The following is a 27,887-nucleotide window of genomic DNA, read 5'->3' on the forward strand; positions in this document are numbered from 1 at the left end:
TTAAGAGACTTGTTAGAAATGGGCATTCATGGTAATATGCTTAACCTAATAGCTATTTGTCCAATCTTACTTTCCGGGTAAAAGTCGGCAATATACTTTAACGTCCTTTTACGCATGAAATGGGTGTACCTCAAGGAGGCGTGCTCAGCTGCACGCTCTTTATTGTGAAGATGAACACGCTTCGTGCTTCATTACCACCGGCAATCTTTTATTCTTTCTACGTGGATGACATACAAATAGCTTTCACATCCTGTAACCTCGCAGTGTGCGAGAGACTGGTACAGCATGGCCTGAACAAAGTCTCAATGTAGGCAGACAAGAATGGATTTAAGATCAATCCTAACAAAAGCTCTTGCGTTCTTTTTACAAGAAAGAGAGGAATGATCCCAGATCCTTGCTTAGAACTGGGTGGACAACAAATACCTGTAAACAAAGAGCACACATTTCTAGGTGTTATACTTGACTACAGACTCACTTTCGTCCCCCACATCAAACATCTTAAAGAAAAATGTCTGAAAACAATGAACCTAATGAAACTTCTATCCCGTACTTCGTGGGGTAGTGACAGGAAGTGCTTAATTAATCTCTACAAGAGCCTGATTCGTTAACGATTAGATTATGGTGCCGTGATCTATCATTCTGCCGCCCTGAGTGCGCTAAAGGTGTTAGACCCTGTTCACCATCTAGGTATCCGCTTAGCCGCGGGCGCTTTCAGTACAAGTCCCGTTGAAAGTTTATATGCAGAATCGAATGAGTGGTCACTTCATATCCAGAGAACATACATCAGCCAAACATATTTTCTGAAAGTCCATTCTAATCCTCAACATCCGTGTTATATTACTGTTAACGAGATGACATATGCTACACTCTTTCATAATCGTCCCTCCGTAAGAGCCTTTCTCGCTGCGTGTGAGGGAGCTTAGTCATGAAATGCATGTTCCACTCCTCGAGCTTCTCCTAATGCATCCAGCCAAGCTGCTACCTCCTTGGGAGTGGCAGCTGATACAATGCGATATATCTTTCATGCCAGTTACAAAACACGCTCCAGAGATTGAAATCCGAATTCATTACTGGGAACCCCAGCACAAATACTCCTGTACGGAGTTCTACACAGACACATCGAAGTCACACGACGGGGTGTCCTATGCAGCCGTCGGTCCATCCTTCTTGGAAACCGATGTACTGCATCCGGAAACTAGTATCTTTACGGCTGAGGCTTACGCACTGCCGTTGGTCGTAAAGCATATAAATAAATCAAAACTCCAGAAATCAGTTATATATACGGACTCCCTTAGTGTTGTGAAGGCTTTGATGTCTTTCTGTAACCACAAAAATCCGGTAATTAATGAACTCTACTCCGTACTGTGTAAAGCATATATATCTAACCAACATGTGATTATATGCTGGGTGCCTGGACATAAGGGCATCGAGGGAAACGTTCTAGCGGACCAGATGGCCACATCAATTTCATTGCATGCAGTTAGTCCTACTCCTTCGGTCCCTGTCACAGACCTGAAGCCTTTCTTAAGAAGAAAACTGCTAAACCACTAGCAACGTATGTGGGACGCAGAAGGAAATAAACTGCACATGATAAAGCCACAGTTAGGTTCTTGGCCCTCCGTAACAATATCACGGCGAACAGATGTCCTATTTTGTCGCCTCAGAATAGGATACACATTTGGCACACATAACTTTCTACTCGTTGAAAATGATCCTCAAACCTACAGTAGATGCGGGGAGAGGCTGACCGTCCTCCACGTACTACTGGAGTGTCGGGCAGCCGAATCTGAAAGAAGGAAACATTTTTCCCTAGCATACCGGCAGCACATCCCCCTACATCCCGTAATGCTACTCGGCCCAGAACCTTTATTTGACACCAACGCAGTCCTAAGTTTTCTGAAAGATGTTGTCTTGCATGTTTTTAGCCCCACATGTTCGTAGCGGGTCCTGTCTTCAGAGGATGCCGCTGTGATAGCTCTTTCGTATAGCACACGCCTCTAGGCCCTTGTGTGTCAAGAGCTCTGGCGAGGCAGCAGTGCTCCAAGTAATTTTACCATCTTATATATTTTCTATTTTGCATCATTCTTCTACGATGGATTTTAATGTTCATAGTATTCGTCATTAGTCATCGCCATAATTTTATAGCGCGTAGATTTTATGCACTTTACAGCGACTATTTTTAGGCCACTTTACAGCCAAGTCACATCTTCACAGAACTCATAATTCCACCGCGAAATCACTAACACTGTTTTGGCGCTCTGTGGCCATATCTGACCCTTGCGCCTCTAAACCACCCATTCATTCATTCGGTCATCACTGCATTACAGTGCCGTTTCTCATGTCTGTGTCCTTCACGTCCTTAGCACAATTTTTTCTTAGACTTGGAAACATTTTCCCCTAAACAATGCCTAAAATCAATAGAACTGGTATAATTTCCCTAGGATTGGCAGCAGTGTAGTTGTATCTGGGCTAATGCCAAAGATAGTGCCATCTAAAAATGTGACAAAACATGGTGACTGATGGTGAACCGTATTTATTCGGGGAGCCACGCCCAGACGGCTATGATTATGATGATAACAATGACTAATAATTTTTATGATGATGGTAGCTGATGACACTTCTTGCCCCCAACTTGCCCAGGAACAAGTCTTTCATCGATTTCAACGAGAGGTTGAATCACCTTCCAAATTTCTTTGCTTTGATGGCTGCCAATAAACATAATCAGATCGTGGTTTTGGCACATAAAGTGCCATAAAAAAGAACCGTTTTACCAGGACGGACAAATTTTGACATTACCTTGTTGGTGCAGGTCTCATCTCTTTAAACTTCTTGCTGTTTTAGAATCTCATCCTGAGCTCATCTTTTACTTGAAAGACGGCTTCTCATGATTAAAAACACTTGACGCGAAAACTCCCCGGGGAGTTGTATAAGTATGCATAAGCATTGTGCCACTTGCTCATCTCCACGAATCCCGATGCAGTTATCAATGTTATGAAACTTGATCCGACCAGTACGGACGACAGCGTTGCGGCGACACGAACTGCTGCGTACAGCAGCGCAAGGTAAATTGATGCAGGCAAACTACTGAAGATGGCGTTGCCAGGTGGGCTGATGTTCCGATCATATAAGCAGTTATCACTCTTCAGTGCCTTATCCATCTGCGTCGAACCTTCCTCAACAGTGGTTAACCGTACTTCGGTGGTGGATGCATATGGCGCGGCCGCGTGGGCCCTGTCTTGAAGGCGATCCGCGATGGGGACAGGGTGCGCCGATTGCTGAAAGCTTTGTGTGCACTGTGTTCTCCCCGCATAGTTCTCTCTTTAAGTGAAACTCTCTCGCATAGAGAGTTTCGCTTAAAAATGATGATCACGCACATGTGAAGTATTTTGCCAATATACACTAGAAACGTCTTCCTGCGCTAAAAGCTGCCATAAGCAGCTTGACTGGGCCCAATAGACGTTGTGCATGGCAGGACGATAACAGAGAGTACTTTGTAACATCACATAGTTCAAAAGAAGTTCAACCCACACAGAAACAATTGTAACATTTCAAATATAAGCCTATTGACAGGATAATTGTCTTGCGATGCAGAGACAGATAACATTCAAACATCTCTGATAAGAAATCAAAGGGCACGACACAATTAGAATCGTTATACATGAAACATATATGTTTACATTTGAACATCTTCAATTCCCTGCGAGAAAAATTAGTGTTGGCGTAATTAAGGAATTTTTGTAAATTGTTTTTGATCGATTGTAATTTGTATTCAGTGCGAAAACGCGGTACATACCAAGGATCAGTGTTTCTTAAATGTACTGGTAATTTATGGCGTTGCATCTTGTATAATCTTGCTTCCAATATATTGTACCGATGCTTGGGCATAAACTTCCAAGGAGGCTAGCGTGGCTGGCTCTATCGCCTTATGTAGCCGCCTTATGTCGTGAAGTAACTAGAGCAACGCCTCATACTTGTCACTGTACCGCTTGTTAACATAGTATCTTCAAAGCTTCAACGTGCGGATAGTCTGTAACACGACGTGGCCAGCAGTTTCGCGGACTTTTGATGAAGGAAAACGATAAGCGAGAACTACAGAGCACGGCGTTGGAAAAATGCAAGAAGGAAAGAAAAAAGCGAAGCGAGAAAAGTACTTTTCTTTTTCTTCCAGCGTTCATCGATCGTTTCAGAGATCGGGTGGGCACTTCAAAAAAACCTGCACCTGTCGTGCGGGTTCATGGGCGAACCGGCCGGACAATCGAAGGCATCGGCGAACGGCGCGAAGTTGCTCATGGCGTCGGTGCACTCCGGCGACATGCGGTGCCCCGCGCTGTTCGTCCAGCAGGTCACGTGACAGGCCGTCAGGAAGAAGACCTGCTCGGCGCTGTAGGCCTCCAGCCCCCTGAGGGGCACGTCCTCCGCGACGTTGCGGAACCGCCGGTAGGCGTCGTGCGCGATCTCCAGCGCCGGAAGTACGGGGTACAGCGACGTCACGTGGGCGGGCGCGTCAGAGGAAGGGCACCGGCCCAGCTTCCACATATGCTGCCCTGGAGTCCCGCTGGCGTCGGTCGCGTTGGTTGGAGGAACCCAAGCCGACGGTGTACGCTCGCCGTCGAGCAGGAGCGTGAGCGTATTGATGGTTCGCGCCACCTGCAGGCACGGGAAGTGGCCCAGCAGAATGATATAAATTATGGCTCCGTTAACACGAAGTCGATGCGAGTGGGTCGAGTCATGACACCGGGATGGCCGAGCTCGACGTCAGACGAGTCAGACACTGGGATGGCCACGCGAGAGTGCTCGCGTGGCGTCACAGGCGCTGCGCTATTCTATGCACAACTCCTACAGCTACCGTTGGGGTCACAGTTATGTGATTGATGCATGAAACGACGTTTTCTTAAGAAAGTAACTGGAACGCCAATGCATTTCTGCGCAAAGTTCGGGTAATATCTCGAAACTGGTGTCACTCTGGCAATTCGTTCCAAGTGGATCCGCCTGATGAACTCCATGACTAGAACTTGTAAATAGTAATATGGGCCATAATATAATGAGTTAGAAAGTTAATTAGTGAATTTTTAAAAAATTGTATGTTAAGCATTTCATTATTTTTGTTCGAGTAGTGTCCGTCTCTTCGAGTAGACCAGTTCAAGAACTAAAATTGTGCTATCTTCCACAGGCGACCTTAAAAAAAATATTGAAAGTGTACGCTGATACGCCGGGTATATTAGTTTCCGTGGTTACACAGAAGTGACGATAGCACCCAAGCTCCCTGCTGTATCCTCGGCGACTTTAACGCCCCTCACACAACGTGGGGCTATAAGCTCCAGTCCAAGAGCAAAGGCATTGGCCAAAGCAATGGAGGATCACGAGATGGCCTTCCTGAACGGGCCGGACGTAACCACCAGAAGAGGCAACAGTGCCGCGAGGGACGCCACGTCAGACCTGTCGTTGTTATCGGGCACGCTAGAGTCTCCTGGAAAAGCGAAGAAGCGAAGGACCTGGGCTCTGACCACAGCGTGATCGGCATCACGATCCGACGCTCCCGATATCGGGCTGTGCTGGGGACGGCGCGGATCACGGATTGGGACATGAGAAAGTTTACCCAAGAACAAGAAGAGGCGTCCGAGGAAGAATCGGGACAAGCTGAAACACAAAGGACCCACAGCGAATGGGCGAGGGACCAGAAGAAGGCTCTCGATAAATTTACCCAAGAAATCGCAACGACGTCGCAGACACCGTACGTGGACGCCAGACTGAGCCACACGTGGGCGGCCCGACACTTGTTAACGCGGCGGTAGAAACGTCAGAGACAGAACAGAATCCTGGTCAAGCGCATAGCAGTCTTGAACAAACAGATCGCCGAGCACGCGGTCAAACTATGTAAGGAAAATTGGCTGAAGACCTGCGATGGCCTGCAGGTCTTCAGCCAATTTCAGCCTCGACGTGGAAGACGTGGTTTCTCTTGAGGCATCTGACCGACCCGCTGAGTAGCAAAACTGCGACCAATCGCAACCTCACCAAAGTATTGAACACGTACAATGGAGATTGCCGCAGACTCCTGGAAGACCTGAAGGCGAAGTACCTAAAGGCAGAGAAGGGCCAGTACCTGGTGCCCGAGAGGTACGAAGGACCCGACAATGAAGAACTGGACCGGCCGTTTACCATGACGAAACTGTGGACAGCTATAGATGACATTAACAAGAGAAGTACATCCGGCAGGGACGCCATAACTTACAAATTACTCGGTAACATGAGCGGTACAGCGGCCCGCGGCTTCCCAGAGCACATCAACGAAGCCTGGGAGAGCTCGCAGTTGCCGAAGGAATGGAAGGACGCCGAGGTCCGCTTCATTCCAAAGCCCGGCAAGGCCCTCACGATAGACAACATGCGGCCCATCTCCCTCACGTCCTGCGTGGGGAAGGTGGTGGAGCGCATGGTCATTCGCCGGCTGCAGAAGCACCTCGAAGAAACGCATCAGATGCCGGAGACGACGTACGGCTTCAGGCAACGTTTCATCACCCAAGACGTGATGATCCAACTCCACGAACAGGTCGTCAAGCCGGCAACGAGGCACGCGCCACGCGGGATACTCGCCCTCGACCTGAAGGAAGTGTTTGACAATGTGTCCCACGCGAGCGTGTTACAGAATCTGAAGAAGACCAGGTGTGGCCGAAAGACATTCGGCTACATAAAAGATTTCCTGTCAAACGGAACGGCGACCATCACGATAGGGGAGAAGAAGTCGGACCTTGTCGAGCTCGGCGATAGGGGCACCCCTCAGGGATCGGTCTTGTCGCCCCTGCTCTTCAATCTGGCCCTCCTGCCCCTGTCCGATCTAAAGCAAATCGAACGCATGGACCATGCGTTCTACGCCGACGATATTACGGTGTGGACGGCCAGAGCCGGGTCCGATGCCTGGACGGAGGAAGTCTTGCAGCGGGCGGCAACCACCGTGCACGAGTACGCAAAGTCGTGCGGACTGAGCTGCGGTCCCCAGAAATCAGAGCTGCTCATGATCCAACCGGGAAAATTCAAGAAGGAGCTGCCGCCGAACGTGATCATCACCATCGACGGAACGACCATCAAGCCAACACAGCAGATTAGGATTCTCGGCCTACTACTTCAGAGCGACGGGAAGGCACAGGCTGCCATCACAAGATCGCGGGTCACCTACTCTGCCCTGTATCTCCAGCTGACGAAGGCGAATAGAGACACCCAAACACGATGCTTCGTAAGGCAACGAAGCAAGCACTGGGCATGCCCGTATACTCGTCCACGCAAAGAATGCTAGACATTAGCTCCCACAACACGGTGGAGGAGCTCATCGAAGCCCACCTCTCTAATCAGAGAATCCGGCTCAGTCACACGGAACACGGACGAGCCGTCCTACGCAAGACTGGATGGCAGATCGAACCAGTACCCGTCAAGGCAGCCCTTACAGAAGACTGGAAGACGACCATTTAGACCAAACCCCTTCGCCGGAACATGACGCTGGCCAAGGAGGACGAGAGGAGCACCGCGCGGGCCAAAGCCATAGCCCGGAAGCTGGAAGAGAACTCCAGGGTCCTCTACGCGGACGCCTTGCTCCGAAAACGCAGTGAGCGTGCAGCGGTGGTGGTTACGTCAAAAGACAGGGTGATCGTCAGCGCGTCCCTGAAGACAACAGACCCCGCAGTTGCCGAAGAAGCGGCCGTGGCCCTCGCACTCGCACAGCCGAGCGTGTCACCGACTCAAAGACAGCCTACCGAAGCTTCCGTAGGGAGGTAATCTCCTCCGTGGCCCGAGCCATTCTATCCAAGCACACGCATCCTGGAAGAGCCATAAAGCTCGTGTGGGTCCCGGCTCACTCGCAGGTAGCAGGCAACACCATCGCCGACTACCATGCCCGAGAAATGTCGATCCGGACCGAGCACGAGCCGGAAGAGCTACCGCACCCGGTTACCAGCTTTCGGGACATTACCCGGATGTACCGAGAGGAAAGGGGCAGACTTCCAGAACCGCACCCGAAACTCACCAGGCAACAACAGACGATCCTGCGTCGAGCGCAGGCGGCATCGCTTGCGCATCCCGTACTGATGAACCGCACGTACCCTGCGGAACACGATATGCTCCGTCCTTTTTGCAAAAGAGCAAAGGGCACCCTGCCGCACGTCTTGGCAGAGTGCATAGAACTCAAGACCACCCCTCCTCCCCTTCCCACCAACACCCCCGATCCCCATCCCCCTGAGCGATGGGAGACCTTGTTATCCAGCCCCGCCCTACCGATTCAGCTCGCACTGACAGACAGGGGCCAAGAGCTGCTGGGAACATATGGGTCCCGTAACTACGGAACCACCCGGTCTGGTGCCTGCGTGCACCGCCGATTTACTTCGGGCCCAGTAAATGTTGCTTCATCATCATCATCTGCTGTAAAGTTCGCGCTTCGTGAGGGAATGTCGTACAGGGCCGGTATAACGTAAAACTATTTCAATCTGTTTCATTACTCCGAATCTGCTATCAGACATTGATTGTTTTATCCGCATTGTTGCGCCGTAGGAATCTTTTAAGGCGTTCCGTTGAGCGACCCGAATGGCCCGCAAATGTTATCCACAGATGGAGCTAACAGTTGGTGCCCCATAAAGTGCCTTGATGTCACGCTTCTCCGCAACGGCAGGAGGCTGTGCTGACATCGATGCACTCTAGTGTCCCACTCAAGTAGGCCATAGGAGAACATTTGTTACCGCACCGTTTCACAGAGGATGCCGATAAATTACCATCGTCATCATGCATTATCAGCAGATTGCTAGCCAATGGTAAACAGCGAGTAATTTCTAGAAAGAGCAAGAAATTACATACAGCGCCACGAGGATGTTAAATGTAACATATGCACGGAAACAGAAATAAAAAATGAATTCCCATGGCTACTCGTATGTTATTTAAATGCAGCTCCGTAAATTAACAAAAGAAATGGGCAAAATACATCGCCCTGTCTACAAGCTGATTCTGCTCTTGTAAGGAACGTGTATCGCAACATGCAACGTGTATCGTGTGCAAACGCGACACTTAGGCCGCTTCAGGAGCCTGTTTTCACCGTGTATACAAACATGTTTGTGATAAACATACTATTTAGCACGAGTGTACGTGACGTGTACTCATTTACGGATAATTACGAATGCAGCTTCCTTTAAATAGATTTCTTAAGGCAGTTCCGTCATCGCCTTACCTGCAAGGCGTACAGAAAGCCCAGGCCACCGTAGTTGATGGCACTCGTTCCGTCAGCCACATAGAAGGGCCCAGTGATTGCTTGGACGCCGACGGAAATCGCGTTCGAGATGGCGTCGTACCTGGCCACGTTGGACGACTGCAATCGGAACACGCGGAGGCTGGATTGGTAGGCATCAGTGTTCAAGGACGCCCGCAATCGCTGTCGAATCTCGATCCAGTGCCCGAGGAAGCCGCGCGTCGCGTTGTCGTAGTCGGGACCGTACAGTGCCTCCCCCCACCAGGCGCCGTCGCTCGTTCTGCTTCCCTTCGGGCCACACCACGGTGGTGGTGCTGCCTAGGCGCGAGCTGACAGCGCCGATCGCCTGGGAATCCAACGCGCTCGTCCAAGTCCGAACCTTCCCGACCGCCGTCTGGTGGACGTTGCTCAAGAGTCGCGTCACCGGCGACCTCGTGTTCGCGGAGGCTGTGCCGGTGCCGTGGTCGACGCCGGCGAGCAGCACGTTGTACGCCATGGCGGTGTGGGCTCTGCAGACTAAAGGGAAGACTTCGCTGCCCAGCTTGCTTCCCATGACGAACGCGTGCAGCGACTCGCTCGACACGGCGGACATAATCTGGGCGAACCACCACGCCGTGTGAAACGTCAATTCCCGGGCCGTGTACGAAGCGAAGAGGACGTTCACGGCGTGCAGGAGCCCGGAGTCGGTGACGAACAGCGTGTCCTCCTCGGTGAGCGGCGGGTTCGCCCCAAACGCGGACTGCATCGCGCCGACCCAGTCGCGGGCGTCGAGCTTCGGCACCAGCGCCGGCAGGTGGCGCATTTGGAGGAAACGAGGCTCGACGCGGCTGGCGACGAAGGGCGAGGACAGGTTTCCCATGACGTGGCGCTGGACTTCGGCGCTTCTGTCGCGCAGGAAGGAACGGAAGTCCGGCGCGAACTCCCCTACGCGGAAGACGACGTCCAGCAGGAGCGACACGTACGCATCGTAGAGCTTGTACGTTTCGATTTCCTGGTGCAGTAGCTGTCCCATGTACGCCATGTTTGACGAGCTGAGGCTCACGGACCGGTGCGCCGGCGAGGCGCCATGTCCCGGCGAGGATGTCACAAGGTCGACGGTAAACCAGAGCGGCACGTACCAGACCACGGACATATTGACGATGGTCGCAAGCGCGAAGGCGTAGTCGCCGTCGTCTCGTATCCGGTGGCCGTCGTTTCGTATCCGATCGCCGTCGCCGCTGCTGTTGGTGTCGTGCAGCATCCACGGGAAGAGTTTTTCGGTCATGAAGTCGAAGAGCTGCTGGACGCCGTCGTCGTGGTGGTTGCCGGTCTGGGATTCCCGACGCATGCAGGCGTCTACGAGACGCGTCACCCTCGCCGCGACACCGTTGCCGCTGTCTTCGTACCATCAGGAGCGCGCCAGATTGTACAGCCACTTGCCCATGCGATGTACGGTCACCGACGGCACCACCTTGATCTCGTTTTCGATCCAGTGGGAACAGACGAACCTGCCAAAGTCCTCGCAGGGTCCGACGGCGCTCCCTCTGCGGTGCAGGCCCAGGTTCTCCGTGTGGTCCACGCACCCTTTCGTGATGCACACGCCGGCATCGGCGCCGCGGGTCGCCGCGCGCGACGGCAGGAGCAGCGCCAAGGCGACGGCGAGGACGGCGACGCCCAGCAGCACGACGGCGACTCCCGCACACCTGCCGCGCCACCGGCGTCTTTCGTCGTTCGGCGACGGCGAGAGTGCAATGGGCGGACGTGCGGCGTGGGCCTGGAAAAGAGCCCCGTTTCTCCTCTGTCGTGACGTCACGGTGTCACGTGGTATTGAAGGCGACACCGCCGCGCCTGAGGAGCTGGGTTGAGCTTTAGTAATATGCTTCGCATAAAAGGTTTGATGAAGCAAACCACGGGGTCGGCATTCGAGGATCACGCTGAAGACTGCGCCGTCGGAGGAATTCGGCTGTATATAGACTTTTTGCCTGAAATTTGCAGCTTTAGTTTTAGAGAATACGAGGATTTTAATGGGAGTCGCTTTGACGATTAGTGCCACTTGAATGAATGAAACATTTTATACGGGGTAGCTCTCCGGCCGTAACGGAGTGGAGTGCTGGGAAAGGGATCAGATACGACGATGGGCGCCTGCCCCATGGGCAAACTTGTACGGAGAGCAGCGTGTATCGGGCTGAACAACCGTAGTTCGGGGGTTATATCTTCAATGGAAGTGAAATCTGGTCTCGGGCATTTTAGCCCGAGATCTCTGCATCCGCTTGTCAGACGGACTTCGTCTGGCCACACCGCATTTTGTACTTTAACTTCGAAGTGTTTAAATTGTGGCATATTTTCACGTGGAGAGAATACTATCGGTTGATGAATTTATAAAAGTTTATAGTACGCGCGAACTTTTGAGAAAATGTTTTTTTCCTCACGAATTCGTTGAGCTTCTTGAACGTGTCTGCCTCCTCCTCGGCTCGCTGTTTCGGCGTCGTGGCGCTGGTGCTTCCGGTGCTGCGGGACTTCGCCAAGGAGTTTCCTGTTTATGCGAATAAGCAGCGAAATTCAGGGAAGCTTTGGTTACGATTGCAGCGACAGACATCATAACTTAGCTTTTTGAACAGAAACGTCAAAGACACTCGCCGGTTTATTGAGATTGAGTATATATAGGTGTGTGTGTGTGTGTGTGTGTGTGTGTGTGTGTGTGTGTGTGTGTGTGTGTGTGTGTGTGTTTGTTTGTCGGCGCACCTTTGTTTCCCTAAGGAAACGAACGCCTTATGCGTATAGAAAGAAACGACACTTAACGGCTTGCGGTTGACTTTCCGTAGGAGGGAGCGGGCCGCCCTTCATCGGCTGCAGGTGACACGGGTGAACCGACCACTTGCGTCACGCACGTCACAGGGGTCGTGGCCATACTCGACGCCATTTGTAAGAGGGTATCGGCGTTGGGCTCTGGCGCGGGGCTTGGGGTACATCGGGACGCTGTCGCCGCGTCGCTGACAGAAGACCTTAGAAAGAGTGACAAAGAACAACAGTGTGAGTGATTTTGTATCCGCTGAGATCCCGCGGCGTCCACATCGGAGGCCATGCGTATTTTAGAATATCGTCACCGTTCCATGCACCATTGCCGTTCCTGCTACCGCGTATGCCTGCTATTGAGCTTCCGTAGGAGTTTACTATGCATTGTTAGATATGGGGCTGTTTCCTGCGCCTACTTCGAGGTCTGGAGACCACATCGAATCGCACCACTGTTAAGTAAAGAGCGCAGAAACACGGAAAGCACATTCCATAGGAGCGCACGTGCAAACAAGTTGGCAGCCCCCACTTCGTGTGCCGCCGGGGGAGGTATTCAATGCTTGACTCTTCCAGAAAACGAGGGGATAGCCCGGCACTGTTTCAAGGAAAGTGGGTCCCGAAGCAAGACGGCTGTGATGTACCGGGAAGGCCTGGCAGCGTAGCCCCCATACGCCCATTGTGCCGACGCGTTGCAAGCCAGCGAGGCAAGACCGCAGGGAGAAGTAAGGCACCGTGAAAGTAAGGCACCCTGCCCGCCTTGGTCAGCCGTAGGCCCCACCTGGCTATTGTGACGGCGAGTTGTAAGTCAGCAAGGCAAGACCGCAGGGGGACCAAGCGGCGATTCTCTTCGCCGGGTATGACACCATCGCACGGGCGTCTACCATTGGCCGAAAATGGCGTCCGATGATCTGAGCGGGCTCGCCCATTGGCTGAACGTCGTTTTAGGCCGAGACCTCGAAGGGTTTAAAAGACGCAGACCGGGAGCAGCGTAAGAGGATGCCAGAGCATTCCAGAGATTCCTAGAGCATTCCCTGATTCACCTCTCTCGAACTTCTTGCGACGGGCCGCAGCGTCCGAGTTGCTGCCGGCGCATAATGACTCTAAGACTGTTCATTGACGTCTCACTGTAAATAACGTAAAATAAACCCTCCCAAGTTTTTTTCATCCCAAAGTCCGTCCTGAACTCCTACAGCATACGCATTTCGTGGTAGGTGCTATCAGTTTCGTACGAGGGAACTGTGGCGCTAGTGTCTACGGACCTGCAAGCAGGGTGGTTCATCCAGCTTGGGAATGATGATTAGTACATGGATTTACATACATTTCGACGTCCTTGCTCTAAACAAACGGCTTAGTGAAATAAATCGTCACTTACAGCGCATACATAGACGGAGGACAAAAAAGGACGACGTAGACAGCGCTTGTCTACGTCGTCCTTTTTTGTCCTCCGTGTATGTATGCGCTGTAAGTGACGATTTATACCATGGAATACCAACTAGCCCGTACTCAAACCTGGCTTAGTGACTTTGCAAACTCATCATTTTCAATAAAATATTTGAACACAGGACCTGTAGCACAGCACGGAAGCCGGATATTGAATCCACTACGCCACGCGGACGCATTGACAAGCGGAACCACTGCAATTAGCAGCGATTATGCCTGTTCGCAAAGTCTTATTGATTTATGTACTTAAAAAGAAAGTGTAGATTGATTCGCAATGTACGCCGATGAAAGATAAAGCGCAAGAAACGAACCCACAAGGATATCTGAAGCAACAAGCACGAAGACTAATCCATATATTAACCATCGTTCCCATGGTGTATGAACGATCGCATCCTTATAGTTTCCTCCAGTAGTTGCTTCTAACTGTATATGGTATCCGTAAGGGTAGAGCGCCGACGCTATGCTAAAGTATTCTAGTGTGTGTGGCGTGGCGCTGTGTTTGATTCCAGAGCTGTTGAGCTATAAGCAACATTGTGCTAAGATTTCCACTTTTGACACCATGCACCAGAACAGACGAGGTGTGCAAGCGAAATTGCGATTCGAATTCCCCTCTGACAGCACCGATCGCCCATCGTGAGGCAAGATGGTCAGAGACCTAGAAATGTCGAAATGCGCATGCTTCGCATGAGGGTAAAATTTCGTACTGTCAAGATCGAAACCGTGAACATCTCTCAATTTAGCCATATGGCTATGGTCGGTATTCTTTAGCGAGAGCGTGGGTTGTTGTTATCTTGTTTACATTGGCATCCTTCGCGGCTTTGTGGCGGCGAAGCTTGGGGCATAAATGAAAGCGTCGATGGTAGCGCCCTCTGTCCGTTGCAAAGTGCTTATACATATGGGATGACACGTTGGCCAAATCTGGACTCATCTTGTACTACAGAGTAACAAGACATAGAGCTAAGGTAGCACTGCCTGCTCGTGCTTTTTCATATTTTGCGTAGCTCTTCAATATGAATTACGCCACTGCAGTGAAACTGCCCATTGGTCGCAGAGTTTCGCGCTAGGGTTATACCATGGGGAAACCTAGCCGCCGATGCAATTGTTCAGACGTCATGGGAATCCTGGTTAGCACGTCCATTTTTCTACGACTTTCACACCTTGCAGAAAAAAAAAAATAGCACCGTAGTGTACCCATTTGCCCAGCTTACCCAAGTACGGCGGTGGTAGCTGCCTCGGTAATCGGAGCTGCAGCTGTAGCTGGAACCGGGGCTCGCTTCGCGTCGGCCGCTGGGTTTTTCTTACGCGTCGACGGGCGCGTAGTCACAGGGGCTTTCCTTTCGGGCGCGTTCGAAGCCATGGCGGTGTTCGGGAACAACGTAAGGCTGAGGAAGAACTTCAGTTTGGCCTAGTTGGTATTTACTGCAAATCATATTGACCGCAAAAAAGACGGGGACATAGGAAGAAAACACATAAACAGCACAGGCGGCACACACTTACCGCCTGTGCTGTTTATGTGTTTTCTTCCTATGTCCCCGTCTTTTTTGCGGTCAATATGATTTGCAGTAAGGCTGAGGACACGCGAAGGAGCGGACGGGACGTTCTTCTTCTGTCTCGTGCCGTTATCGGCGAGCGAACGTGGCGATGAGTTTGCGTCCTCTTTCTTTATAACCGTTCGGGCAGGGTAACGTATATATGTCAAGGAGTGAGTACAACAGAAAAAAAGGAAAACACCGGCGGAGTTCACCTCATGATGAAGGTCGACGTATTTAACATTTGCACTGAATCAATGTAACGACACTGCATGCCAACGCCGAAATTTGTAATGTGGCCGGGTCCCTCGCGCTTCCATACACACGCAACGCCATCTAACGCCGCCACCACGAAGTCTGCGCATGGCGCAGGTTCGAATCCACCGAAAGCTGCAGAAATTGAAAGGATTTTTTTTTAAATTGAAGAGTGGCGCATGTGTTTTGACGCATGTACATTTATCCAAATTGGCATCACAGAAGTTTACTAAAGAGCAGCACATGCCCAGTGCCTCATAACACAAGTGGGTCTGACGGTTAGTATTGAAGCCTGTGCCCTAAGCACAACAGCCCGATGCGCTAGCCATTCTATCCTGGATTACACCCTTCCAGTGACCCAACTTGGCAGGAGAACGGTTAGAAACACAGACTGATCTATAGATAGACAGTCAGCCGCCTGACAGTGCGTGAAGTACCCTAAGGTTGCCGATCGCATTAAGCAGACTTGAGACCAGCATTAGCTAGAGCAAGAAAGACAGCGGAAGACAATTGTGCGAAGCCTTTCTTGCGCTAGTTAATTAGGACCGATGACTGAAACAAGCATCGACTAGCTCAACTGTAATATCTGAATGCGCAATAATAGAGTCACTGAAGACCATGCAGTACAGGCCGAGGCGGACATACTTAGTGCTCCAAGTCAGCGTCAGTGAGGCTCAGTGAAGAGCGGTACATACCCACTGACCGATGTTGGCGTAGCGAAATAGCGAAAATGTTGTCGGACAGTTCAGGAAGCGTGCGAGCTACGATTTTCCATGTTGTGCTGTCATATGCTCACGTGTGCTGCGACACAAAGCTCCCGGCACGTTGGAAATATGCGAGTTGGGTACAGGTACATAGCGTTCGTCACGAAAAAAAAAAACGTTAAAAGGAGACAGAGAAAAGAAACTGCGCGGAAAATCCGGCAAAGGCGGGCAGAACACTTCCTCGACCTGTCCCCTCTTCATTGTCCGCTTCTCCTAGGTGATTCTCTGCCAGTAATGTTAAACTGGGCACGTTGGCCATCTACCTTGCACTATGTATTTATCTTTAATTAGCGAATACATCAATTTTAAGATGGGTTCTCTGAGGATCCACACATTACTTGCACTAACAATGGCAATGTACATGTAGCTGTATGGTTTGGTATGATTAACTTCATTCAGGTCGTGAAGATCAAGCCTTAAGTTTACGCAGGCGGCTCCCACGTCGGGACGGTAAGGTTTAACCTTACCGTAGTATCGTGTGCTTTCTAGACGAACTGTAATTGTAAAGTTTCATTTGTCATCGCTACGATCCGAAATTCTCGTCCTCGTCCACCCTGAACTTTTTGACTATGCACCTATTCTATGTACTAGGCGGCATTTCGATTACATGAAGTTGCCACACTTCATTGTTCACTCATCTAGCCGACTATCCGCTGATGATCGCCTAACGCACGTCTGCCGCTGACTTCATAACTAGAAGATGTCACAGCGTTAAAACCTCAGTCCTTTCCTTGCACGTACTAAAAACTTTAAACACACTTATTTGCTGAGGTAGTAGTTCTGCGGAAACCCGCAAGGGGGAGAGAAGTAATTAATAAAGAGAAAATCAGACATCCACCCGTTCGTAGCAATTTCTACAAAGGAAACCCATGCGGGTTCCTCGAAAGAAAAGCCTCACAGTTGAAGAAAAATTCGTCCTGGTCCGGGACCCGAACCCGCGACCGCCGCCTTTCCGGGGCAGCCGTTCTACCATATGAGCTAACTAGGCGGCTAGCAGATGGTATACGGCGAAGGGCTGTGTTAAGGGAAGAGGGTTTGAGACTAACCAGCGGACCACCTTGGGTCACTGAATGCGTGGCAATGTGCACGTACGTGCCGCACTACAACGAACCTCTTTCACCTCGACATGGGTAACTCTCCAAGCGGGGCTGGGTATGTGCCGTTGTTCGGCAAAACGCTTTGACGCCGACTTGTGTCATGTTCACGTGACACCCAGTATGCGCCGCTCATCAGTTAGCCCGTCTGATGTCAACGTGTGTTACCGTGTGTGCGTTGGTACATATGTATTGCTCTTCAATGGAGTTCTTTCCGTTGCAGGGGGCGTCTGCGGAATCAGGTGTTTGGTGTGTTGCGACACCGAGTACCCGAGCACATGAGGGTTTGGCCCTCATGTGCTTATTTACCTTCTGCATATCGCGTAAGTATACCTCTCCGCCCGGCACTTTTTCTTAGCAATGAACCGCTTTTTAATCTGAAAATAGAGTTCTTAGCTGAAAGGGACACCCTCAAAATAATTTGGCCAGGTAAATATTAGCACGCGATTACCAGCCCATGTATTCAAGGGCTCTCTCGAAGCTCAGGTGTCACTGTCATGTTTTGTTGTATCGCGTTTTTAACGAAACCCGATTGCCGTAGCCCACGTCCCTAACTGATCAGTGTCGTTATTTTAGTACCCATATATTTCACGCCATCTACAGCGACATGTTTTAGGCCCCTTTACAGCCATGCCCCATCTGCCACAAGGAATTCATTGTCCACGTCATTCACCGAATTCATCCATAACATTACTATTTGTCATGACGTGCTCTTTGGCCAGACACGGTCCTTGCGCCATAAAACACCACAAATCATCCTGAACGAACCTCTTTCCCCCCAACATGCTTCAATGGGTGTGCGAGAACAGGTATGGGCGACACATTCGATGAACCTCTTTGATGTCCATTTGGGTCAATGGCTATGTGCCAGTGCGTATGTGCGGCTCTTCGATGAAAAATAGATTAAATTTTTCTGGTGCTTCTCACTCAGGATAGAACACGCATATGTTTGTTTAGACAATCCTTTCTTGTCCTAATATACGGCGTGATCACTCGTAAGCCCTGCGGAATGTTCAAAAATCGACTGTCGCAGGTGACGTAATTCTAGTCCTTGAGGTGGACTATTCAGAGAGGCGGGTGGTACGTGTACGAGAAATCGAAACACACATCCGACAAGATAAAACTAATCAGTTTCTTAATTACTTTGCAGTTCGTATTGCAATTTACGAATTGTAGCCGGTTAGTTTGCAAGGCGTATCTGCTGGAAACTAATTTCCAGAATGATACCAGTTTGGAGATATGCGCCATCAAACTCGCCGTGAAAATTCACTGGTGTCCCATTTTTTAAGAAAACGCGTTTTTATGCATCAAAGCGCTAACGTAACTGGAACGCCTATGTATTTTGTCCCACACTTTGGGAAATAATATCTGATAACACCGTATAGCCGCTGAGCTACACCGGTGGGTAAAATTTGTGGTGGGAATTCCGCGCGAAATTCCATTGGACTGTGGATTTATGCGCAGGCCGGGTGCAGTTCTAATGTCTCTAATTATTATAAACATAGTCGATTCACGATAAAGTGCTGATGTCTGCAGTCCGCGTCTCGTGGCAATGACAGAGCGTTACATTTAGATGGCTTAGTTGGTTCATGGTGCTACGAGAGCTGCCAGCCGAGGAGAAACGTCGACAAAGAAGCACGAATTGGACGAGGAGGATGCTGGACTAACAAATTGGCCTTATTAGAAAAAACGAAAGCGATGAATTAGCGCGCTTGTCAACGCTCGCACGACCCGCATGAGCAAATTTACAGAAGTGCATGCCGATGACGTTTCATCAATGACCGTATTGTGTAGCATCTATATAACTTGTCTATTTGGCGTCCGTCGTCATTGCCTCAGGCAAAGCCACGTCGCCGTTACCGCCGGAATCGAGCAATGGGCACCGCGAATTAAAAGGAAATAATTGAAAATGAAACGCGTCGTTACAACAGCCGGACGCTTGTGACCCGGCACTGTGGTTTGCTGGCAGCGTCCGGCGCATCCATTTCTGGTTACGAGGGGTGGCCGCCTGTCAGAAACATCGCTGGTAGACCTCTGTCAGACATAAGGCAGTTTTAGTGGCGTGTGCGCAACCACCCATGTACTACGCAGCGCGCAAGGTCGTGTGTACTTAGCGAAGCACGCGCGCAAGAAAAGGCTATAGTTGGCGGAACGCAAAGGTTGAGAAGGGAATTGCTGACTTGTACGTGCAGGAGCCGGTAGTGCGCTAATCAGCGCCATCTTCTGAAACTGTGTAGCCAATATCACCCGCCACGAAGTCAAACCGCAAGCCGGAGTCACATCTTCGCAAGAGCCGTATTCGCCTTATAAAAGAATGCGCTCTCGTGGACGCGCGAGAACACGCGAGAACGTCGCTCGCAGAGCCCGCAGCGAACGCTACGCAGCTTTAGAAAAGCTGCAGGCCCACGCGAGAGACCGTGCGCACTCCTCCGTATATATACTGCGCATGCGCGCTGTCCCCTCCGCGGGTTTCCTGCGTACGGAGAACTGTTGCAGACGTCTTGCAGACGTCCAACTAAAACTGTCTGTTGTCGTGGCGAGCCAAGAACGACACGCGCTCCGTGAGGCATACAGCGTTCACCTGATAAGGTTTCTCGCTCGGCTATTCGTGTTACTCAGCATCGTCTTCTGTTATCAACTATCGATGACCAGCGAACGAAAAGCCGTTACCTAGGCTCCCGCTAGCGCGAAACGAACGCGTCAAACGTGGGTTTGCGGTCCGCCAGTGCGCTGAACAGAGACCGCACACAGCCGTCTGGTTGTGACGCTGTTCACGAGGTCCGCAAAATTTTTTTCTCGATGGTTTCATTGCGTAGGCTCGCATTGTGCTTTTTCGAGCGGCCACGCTTTCCAGTCGATACCGGTGTGGCAACGACGACGCAGTGTTGGAAAAGTAACCTAAGCAGTGCCGTTCCCGACGCAGTTCATGGTGCGACGTCTATGTCTCACGAACCGTATCAAACCTTATGTTGAGAGTTAGGCTGGCTTTTAATGCACTCGGTAGTTCGTAAGCTGTTGTTATAGCCCGCGTGGACAGTCTTCTGCTGAGCGGTCACGGCGTTGGTATCTTTCCATGGACCCGTCTGGAAGGGCAGCGTGACTTTCCGCCTGGAAGCAACGCGCCTGGTAAGCTATGTGATATTCCTTTATGCATGCGCTGTCGGAAACACAGCATCAGTGTTTGCAGCCGGTTATACACGCGTCCTGGACCGGCTCTTATCAGGTTGCGATATAGGACTGCGTCGGGGTCCACCCTTGCGGCTGTACGCGCTTTCCTCCGACATGTCGGCGAAGATGACGTCAGCGCAAGTCATCTTGACGGCCGTAAGCTGCAATAAGTCTTTCTGGAGCTATCAAAACATAATGACATTTTTTTCAAGCGATGCTTTCTGTGCGAGCCCTACCGAACTTCGCTTATCGTGGCTGCTGCTGACGCCTAGTGCAATCATATGACGCTCGTTTGCTCCGCTGCGAATTCCAAGTAGCTCGTCGGGACAAATGGGGCGTGCTTAGCTTGGCGCGGCACGGTCGCCCGCCAGTTATCAGACAGTTTTAGTTACACGTACGTAGAGGCTTCACGTACGCAAACGTGAAAAGCCTGCGTACCTTACCCGCACGCCATCTGAAACGCTTTCAGCTACACGTGCGCGACGCACGGAAAGAGGGACCCCGTAGCTCCATCTATCGGGAAGTGTGAACACGGCGGCAGCCAATTCAACCCTGTCGCCGTGTTTCGATGCGAGCCGTCTGCGCGTGCGCGGCCCGCTATCGCTCGTTCGTGATCTTGCGGAACTCCCGCGCGAAGCTGTCTAGGGGAGAGTGGTGTGGGGGGAAAGCGAGGGTCATTTGTCAGTACACCCGAGTTTGGTGCACAATTGTGAGCAGCGTGGAAGGACTGTCGTGGTTTGGAACAAAGAAGAGCACGATGACTATCATGTCGTGCTGAACCTGAGCCAGCCTGAGCGTGTCGCTATAGCATCTCCCAAAGTGATCGCCGCCGGTCGGAAACGAACTGCTTAAGCGACGACAAAAAAAGACGTCCCGAACAAAGAAAGCATGCGCTGGAAAAAGAAAAAGAGAGCGTTTTAAGTGCAAGTGAAAGTGCAAGTTAATTGTAATTAAGAAGGTTTTGCATAATTTAGCACGTAAAGCACGGCCTTGCATAATTTATTTCTGTGGTGACTTCCTGTGGCACTTTAGACTGTTATGTGACATAGAAGTGAAAGCTGACGCAAGTTTATGGGGCGTTTAGTACGCTGTAATTCTTGTGCTTCTGTGGAGTCGGTATATATGTTGCACCGAGGCCCATTGGCTCACGGGGATTTTATTGTTTAGCTAGTATGTAAAAATTTAAATGGACTCTATCCACAATCGCATATATTTATTAAATAAGCATGCACGTTTGCATGTGACATCTAAGATTGTTTGCTGAATATGTGCGAAGCAGTATTTATTTGTCTTTCGTTTATGGAGATCCATGGCGAATGTCTCATTTCAGTGGTCGTTGAATTTAGAAGTGATTTGCAGTTATGTCTGGGTTGTATTGAAAAAAAAAACATTGTGATCTTTGTACAGTCATACCTGGTTGCAACGAAGTCGCATCCAATACGAAAATGCCTTCCTTATATTCGATATTCGTCGTAAACTTATGTCGTATTTAATCGCATAATTCCCGCTCTCGCGTAACGCTTGCACTCCACATATTTTCCATCAAGACATAATTTTTTTTTCCTGAGTCAATCGTTCCACTCTTGAAAATTGCGGCACCGACTGTCGTCTGCTTGTTTTGGCCGGTGATGATGATAGTGTATGGCAGCTGAGCACACAATCGGCGCGTGCGATCACAGTTTAATCAAATCTAAATTACAAGTGGCGAGGTTTCTGCGAATTCGTGAAGTTTCTGAGTAGCAAGTGGACAGCAACCCCGGGATTGTTTGCCTCTAGTCTCGCTTCGCCATAGGGTGACATGGAAGCTACATGTCTGGTTTCAAGCTGAATGCCGATGCAAGATGGCACTGTTTGTAAATAAATAAATAAATAAATAAATAAATAAACAAATAAGTAAATAAATAAGTAAGTAAACAAACAAACAAACAAACAAACAAATAAATAAATAAATAACTAAATAAAAGATGTCAGTGTCTACAGTGTTGACACTGACTTTGAATAGTGTGGGAAACAGCGGAAATCCGCCTCTTCCGCTGCTCCTGCCCGTTCGTCGAACGTCCTGAAATCCAGCGCGTCTTGTTGGGAAGACCTAACAAACCGTTGGGTCTGTTTTGTTTTCCCTCTGTGTGTGTGTGCCTGCGCACAGCTGTGTCTCTGAACGCGATTCCACTGAGGTGCCTGGTGTGCTGGAAAGCTTGATGGTTCCCGTAGCACCTACTTAGGAGCTAAGGGGGATGGAACCCGCTTAGAATGGGTCTGCCCAGAAACATGCTATTAGAGACTTTTAGCCTCTCCGCTATTCCGGTAAACGGGACCGGTTTGGGCGGATTGCCGGATATGCGGAGGCATAAACGTGAGCGGCCAGAGCGGTGCAGCCGCCTGGTAGCGTAGAGGTCAACCAGACAAACACGGAGCTTAAACTGCAGTAACCCACTGTATCCTGCCTCGCTACAGGTGCAAAGTTTCGTCATCGGCGTAATTGTGAACACGATAACGCCATTGTCGAAAATTTACACCAGCAGCTAAGCAGAATATAGTAATTAGCTTTGTGTTTGTGTGGTTGAGCTTTGCGCCACCAGCTGGCGCCACCAATCTGGCCGCTCACGTTTACGCCCCCGCTAAACCGGCAAACCGCCCGCGCTTGCCGGAATACCGGACACGCTAAACGTCTTCGTTTATTGGCTCCCGGTTAAGCTATACTATTTGCAAATGGAGGGTCCTTGTAGTCCCGCCAGAGTAGAACCTGAGCTCTTATTACAAAGGTAAATGTTGCTGGGTATGTGGTAACATTTTGTTTGAGATTGCAGTAGCTGGTGGGAGAACTGCAGTTTACAGCAACTTTATTTCGTTTGTCTTTGGCACCTAGGACCCTTGCTCGGAAAATTTTCGCCGTGCGATTACACCACCCCCTCGCTCCGGATCGATTTTCCGTAAGAAAAGAAAGTCGAGCATTATGTGAGCATATGTGGTACTCATTACATGCTCAGACTGGCGGGAGCTTATATTCAACAATTACTTACATTCGTTTTCTTTGTACGTACTTAGATTACACTGTACAGGCATCATGTTGCCTATCGTAACGTATAACCTTACTTGGTCTTCCTGGGGTCATAGCATGTTTACACCTTGAGATATGTGCACAGTTTAATTTACACATTTTTAATGTAACGATAAACACAACTCTACGCAGTCGGTGTCTAGGTCATGTTAGCCAAGATCTGTCGACCTACAACAAGCTATGTTGACGGCTGTTTGGCGAAAAAGAAAAGGAACATTGTAGTAAAATGACCAGTGTTCGGGCTTCACACTACAAAAGCACGCACAAAAGCGCCACCGTCACTGGCTTACATAGCATGGCAGTTAAGTCCGTGCCAGGGAGCACACCTCTGTTTTGTATAATCGTACTGTATATCATAACATATTATGTCGTTATGTATGTAGATACATGGTACATAGTGCAAGAACACATCGAAGCTCACCTTCTCGCGCAGAAAATGACTCATGCTGACCCCAACGGACAAGAACACGCTGAAGATACTGGGTATGAGGGATGCTTGCAGAGAAATTAACAGCACGAGAATTAACGCCCGTGTATCGTGCATTAGGTGGACATTAAAAAGAAACAGGTGGCCAAAGTTAATCCGGAGTGTCGCAATTGGGCGTGCCTCACAATCATGCCTTGGTTTTGACTTGGAAAACTACATACTTCTTTCATTCTGTTTGCGAATGTTGTGCTATTTTCAAATTATGATGCCACCTGAACTAGCCAAACAGTCAGTCCTGCTCACTAAATACGGGGGCATCAAAGGAATCTCGCCTCACCTGAAAGCTCACCCACTCAGCCTTGTGCTGTCAAAGGAAACGTTACTGCTCCAGAATAGAGCGTGAGTCGTTGCTTATGTTACGGGTTCCATGCAGCAATAATCGCAACCTGTTATTACGACTGTGTATATAGGTGCTACATTTGTTCACCGAATAATATTTAGCCTGTTTAGGGGCCCTTTGCCCAATCTGAAATGCAAAAGCCGAGCTTTCCTATCACGTTTTCAACCTACAAAGAACAGCTTTTCTTCTCATGCCTATGCATTTTTAGATCTCTTATGACATGGTTTTCACGTTTAGCTGGACAAGAGTTCGGCGATTTGGCCTGACAAGTTCTGCGGATTATTTATTCTGACTCAAATTTTTATGACTTATGATACTGCTATGCTATGCTGCGATGCTGATGATGCCGATACTACAGGTTAAGAAACAGTTCTCCTGAAGCCACACTTCGATAAACAGAAAAATGCTTTCACACTTGTACGTGGATACCTTGGCAAATAAGTTTCTGTGGCGCAGCTGTAACTCGTGTGCTGGTGTATGATCGCCAGTGTAACAGAAGCACAAAGTTTGAAAGAGCGAGTACACACTTGTGCGCCAAATGTGCAACTACAATATTCATTGGCTCATGCGAGATTTTGGGCTTGGAGTGGTTATCTGTGGGAATCCGCTTCGTCGATGGGAGGATTTGCAGTTGACTACTGCTTTACCCAAGCAAGCAAGATTGAAAGTCGATCTGATAAAGAGAGGCAAAACAAGAGAATCGTCATCCTGTAGCTAGCGTTCTAAGAAGAACAGTTGTCTTCATCAAGGCAGCAATGCATCGATGCTGTGCGTTCACCTTCTTGACCTATGTTGATCACATCATACTTTGCGCAAATTCACAAAATCAATGAGCTTCTTGAAATCAATTTATTGTGTGCTTTTCTTTTGCTGACGCAGTCTTCGTTAACGAGCTAACGCCAGTTTTCTGCATTACAGTGTTGCGAACTTCCCAAACTAGGTTTCTCCTAAATCAGGTTGTCAATATGGTTTTTATAAAGATTTTTTTTTGTCATCCAAACAGACTAAAACCTAAATATGCAGGCGGTGCCGGTTCTGAGGCACCGGGCTGTACCAACGCTGCAAGGTCCAGTGGTATACTACATGTCGGCGGCGCCATACCTTACACCCTATGCTTTGGAGGACAAGGGTGCAGGGTGCACCGCTGTATACCTTGGTACATCGAGGGCCTAGGTGAAGCGCATGCTGCATAGGTGCAGAGAAACGTGGTTGAATCGAATAGACCTAATGTTGCAGTGTGAGTTGTGCTGACACCAGAGTTCAACGTGCAATAACACAGCCTCATGCTATAAGCTATGTTCACAGAAGAAGACGTCAGCACGTTTATAATTTGGTCGACATGCAAAACAGAGAGCCGAATCCAGTTGGTGCGCTACCAAAAACAGTATGCAGCTCTAGTTACACTAGACATTTCTAAAGCATACGATGGTGTGGAATGCCCTATATTAATAAAGAGGATGTAGGATGTTGGATAGCCTGAATACTTCGTGACGTAGACTGCAGTTTTGCAGGGCAGGGAGTTTTGCTGCGCACAAAGTGGAATTTCACCGGGAAAATTCAGACAAACGGGCGGCGTTCCTCAAGGCGCAGTTTTATTTTCGCTGTTGTTTAACATCCTACTCAGCTCCATTCCTTATCATCAGAATGTAAGCACTTACGTTTACGCTGATATAGCGTTTTTTGCTTGAGTAAGTGACATTCAGTCACTATAATACTGCTTACAGGAATACTTATGCGAGCTAGAAGCACGGCTGGATAGTATTCGCTTGTCCCTTAATGTAAATAACAGTGCCATTATTGTCTTTCCGCTATAAGACCTAGTTATAATATCCCTTTCATACCGCCATTCCGCTATCCCACAAATAGAGAAAGTCAAGTGCCTTGGAATTATTTGTGACGGAAATCATAATTGGCCGTCATCATATTGAACATATAACTTCAAAAGCTTCCCGTGCATTTGGGATATTAAGAAGGATAAGCAATAATCGATGGGGCATGCGCAGACACACACTCATAATGATTTACCGCATATATATCCGACCTACACTAGAGTTCGGCTGTGTGTTATTCTCCGGCGCCCCTACTTAGAAGCTACGTCCACTAGTTTTGCTGGAACGGGAAGCGCTTCGCGTATGTCTTGGGCTACCAAAGTTTGTAGCCAGCGCTGTGCTCTACAAGGAATCGCTATTACCTTCGCTTGAAATGAGATTTCAAATGCTCACTGTTCAAACATTCATAAGGCTCTATGAATCCCCACTAAGAGGTTCTAGTCCATCTTCATCAAGCAACGAGCCTAATATTTTCGAGTCAAATGGCCTCGGTTTCACACGCCACAAATGGTTATATCACAATCATTATTGAATCCGTTAGATGTAAATATAAATGATGTAATCATGGTAAACAGCATCTCAAATTAATTGGTTATTACTTATGATGACTTATACCCAAATAATGCAAAGCAGCTTCCCTCGCATACTTTTAACGGCTTACTCCAGGATCACTTCGATCAGTTCTACACTAACGCAATTATAGCAACAGATGCTTCGCAGAGCAAGGAAAAGGTTGGAGTTGGAATTTTTTCATCATAATTAAATTGGTCTTTTTCTATTCGGCTTCCCGACTTCACTCCTATATACCTAGCGGAATGCCTAGTTACTGTCCTAGCTTTACTTAAGCTACAATCTTCCAGGACAACCGCGGTAATATTCACAGATTCTTTGTCGATGTGCACCTCACTTACTGCTCCCAGCGAGTAGCACATATTAAAAACTTTGTACTCACTCGCTCCAAGTTCTTTGCGGAGTTTACGATTAATATGGGTACCTGGTCAGAAAGGCATATTTATGAATGACGTGGCAGACAGCTTGGCCATGGCTTGTATCAGCGGCCCGGTGCTTACCCTCCTTCCAACGATGGGTTTTTTTCACGTCTGTCAGGTTTAGAAGACACATCCTTTTAACATCGAAATCGAATCTTAAATCATCCTCGGAACTACACCACTTACAATTCCCTTGGAGCAGGAAGTTTTGCAATACAAGACAAGCGGAAAGAACATTAACGAGACTGCATTGTCGAGTCCCATCTCTAAATGTTTACATGCACTGATCTGGTCTGGCATTATCCCCTTTGTGCCATTTTTTGCAACTCATTAGAGACAATCGAACACTACTTTCTGGAATGCCGGCGTTTCTCCTCTCTGAGAAAGAAACGCATGTTATATAGCAAGGTGTGGCATATACGTATACCGAAATGCATACGGGAATTTTCGCTCACGGGGATGACGGTGCCGGACGCCGACGCCGACAGCGGCTTTTCTGCGACACGGGGCCCTTAGCGCTAACGAGTTAAAGCAGGAGTGCCGTACACCAATATGCGCAACTTACCCATGTACGGCGGTGGGAGCTGCCTCGGCCATCGGAGCAGCAGCAGAAGCTGGCGATTGCTTCGCCTTGGCCGCTGGGCTCTTCTTCCGCGTCGATGTACGGGAATTCACGGGGCCTTTGCGACCGCGGGCGTTCGAAGCCATGGCGTAGATTTGGGAACAGCGTGAGGCTGCGAAGACGCGTCGAAGCTCACGGGACCTTCTTCTTCTTCTATCTCGCGCCGTGTTCCTCGAGCGAACGCGGCGATGACTTGGCGTCCTCTTTCTTTTATTACAGTTCACGTATGGCAGCGGAGATCTCTCAAGGAATAAGTACAACACAAGAAAAAAGAAAGAAACACCGGCGGAGCCGATGTCATTATGAATGTCGACGTTAAGGCGCTTAGC

The 27,887-nt window shown here is 49.4% G+C and overlaps 2 protein-coding genes across 6 annotated transcripts in view; one reads left to right on the forward strand and one right to left on the reverse strand.

Annotated features, from left to right (window-relative positions):
- Positions 1 to 3,468: 3,468 nt before the first annotated feature.
- LOC135919814 (uncharacterized) lies at positions 3,469 to 27,846 on the reverse strand. 4 transcript variants are annotated; one of them, XR_011508701.1, is made up of 4 exons: positions 27,502 to 27,846; positions 11,623 to 11,726; positions 9,197 to 10,967; positions 3,469 to 4,647 (listed from the first exon to the last, which is right to left on the reverse strand). XR_011508701.1 is itself a non-coding variant. In XM_070526010.1 (4 exons), exons 1-4 carry the CDS (start codon positions 27,642 to 27,644, stop codon positions 4,204 to 4,206), a joined length of 894 nt encoding a protein of 297 aa, XP_070382111.1. In that variant the 5' UTR covers positions 27,645 to 27,824; the 3' UTR covers positions 3,469 to 4,203. The 4 variants fall into 4 exon arrangements, 2 of the variants coding, with proteins under 2 accessions (XP_070382111.1, XP_070382110.1); XM_070526010.1 differs by lacking the exon at positions 9,197 to 10,967 and adding an exon at positions 11,993 to 12,195 and having other exon boundaries at positions 27,502 to 27,824; XM_070526009.1 differs by having other exon boundaries at positions 10,333 to 10,967; positions 27,502 to 27,820.
- Ptp36E (protein tyrosine phosphatase 36E) overlaps positions 19,803 to 27,887 on the forward strand; it is a 335,086-nt gene continuing 327,001 nt past the window's right edge. For both annotated transcript variants that reach the window (XM_070526008.1, XM_065453737.2), the window contains exon 1: positions 19,803 to 20,191. The gene's annotated coding sequence lies outside the window, so the exon portion shown is untranslated. The remainder of the gene's footprint in view (positions 20,192 to 27,887) is intronic.

The sequence above is a fragment of the Dermacentor albipictus genome, chromosome 9 (genome assembly GCF_038994185.2).
Source record: "Dermacentor albipictus isolate Rhodes 1998 colony chromosome 9, USDA_Dalb.pri_finalv2, whole genome shotgun sequence".
Taxonomy (NCBI): Eukaryota; Metazoa; Arthropoda; class Arachnida; order Ixodida; family Ixodidae; genus Dermacentor; species Dermacentor albipictus.

Coding starts and splice junctions, on each gene's coding strand:
- LOC135919814 (XM_070526009.1), bottom strand. CDS start 27,644: ATGGCTTCGAACGCCCGCGGTCGCAAAGGCCCCGTGAATTCCCGTACA. Junction 11,727..27,501: donor GCTCCCACCGCCGTACATGG/GTAAGTTGCGCA, acceptor TCGCATAAACAG/GAAACTCCTTGGCGAAGTCC. Junction 4,648..10,332: donor GTCAATATGTCCGTGGTCTG/GTACGTGCCGCT, acceptor CCGTGCCTGCAG/GTGGCGCGAACCATCAATAC.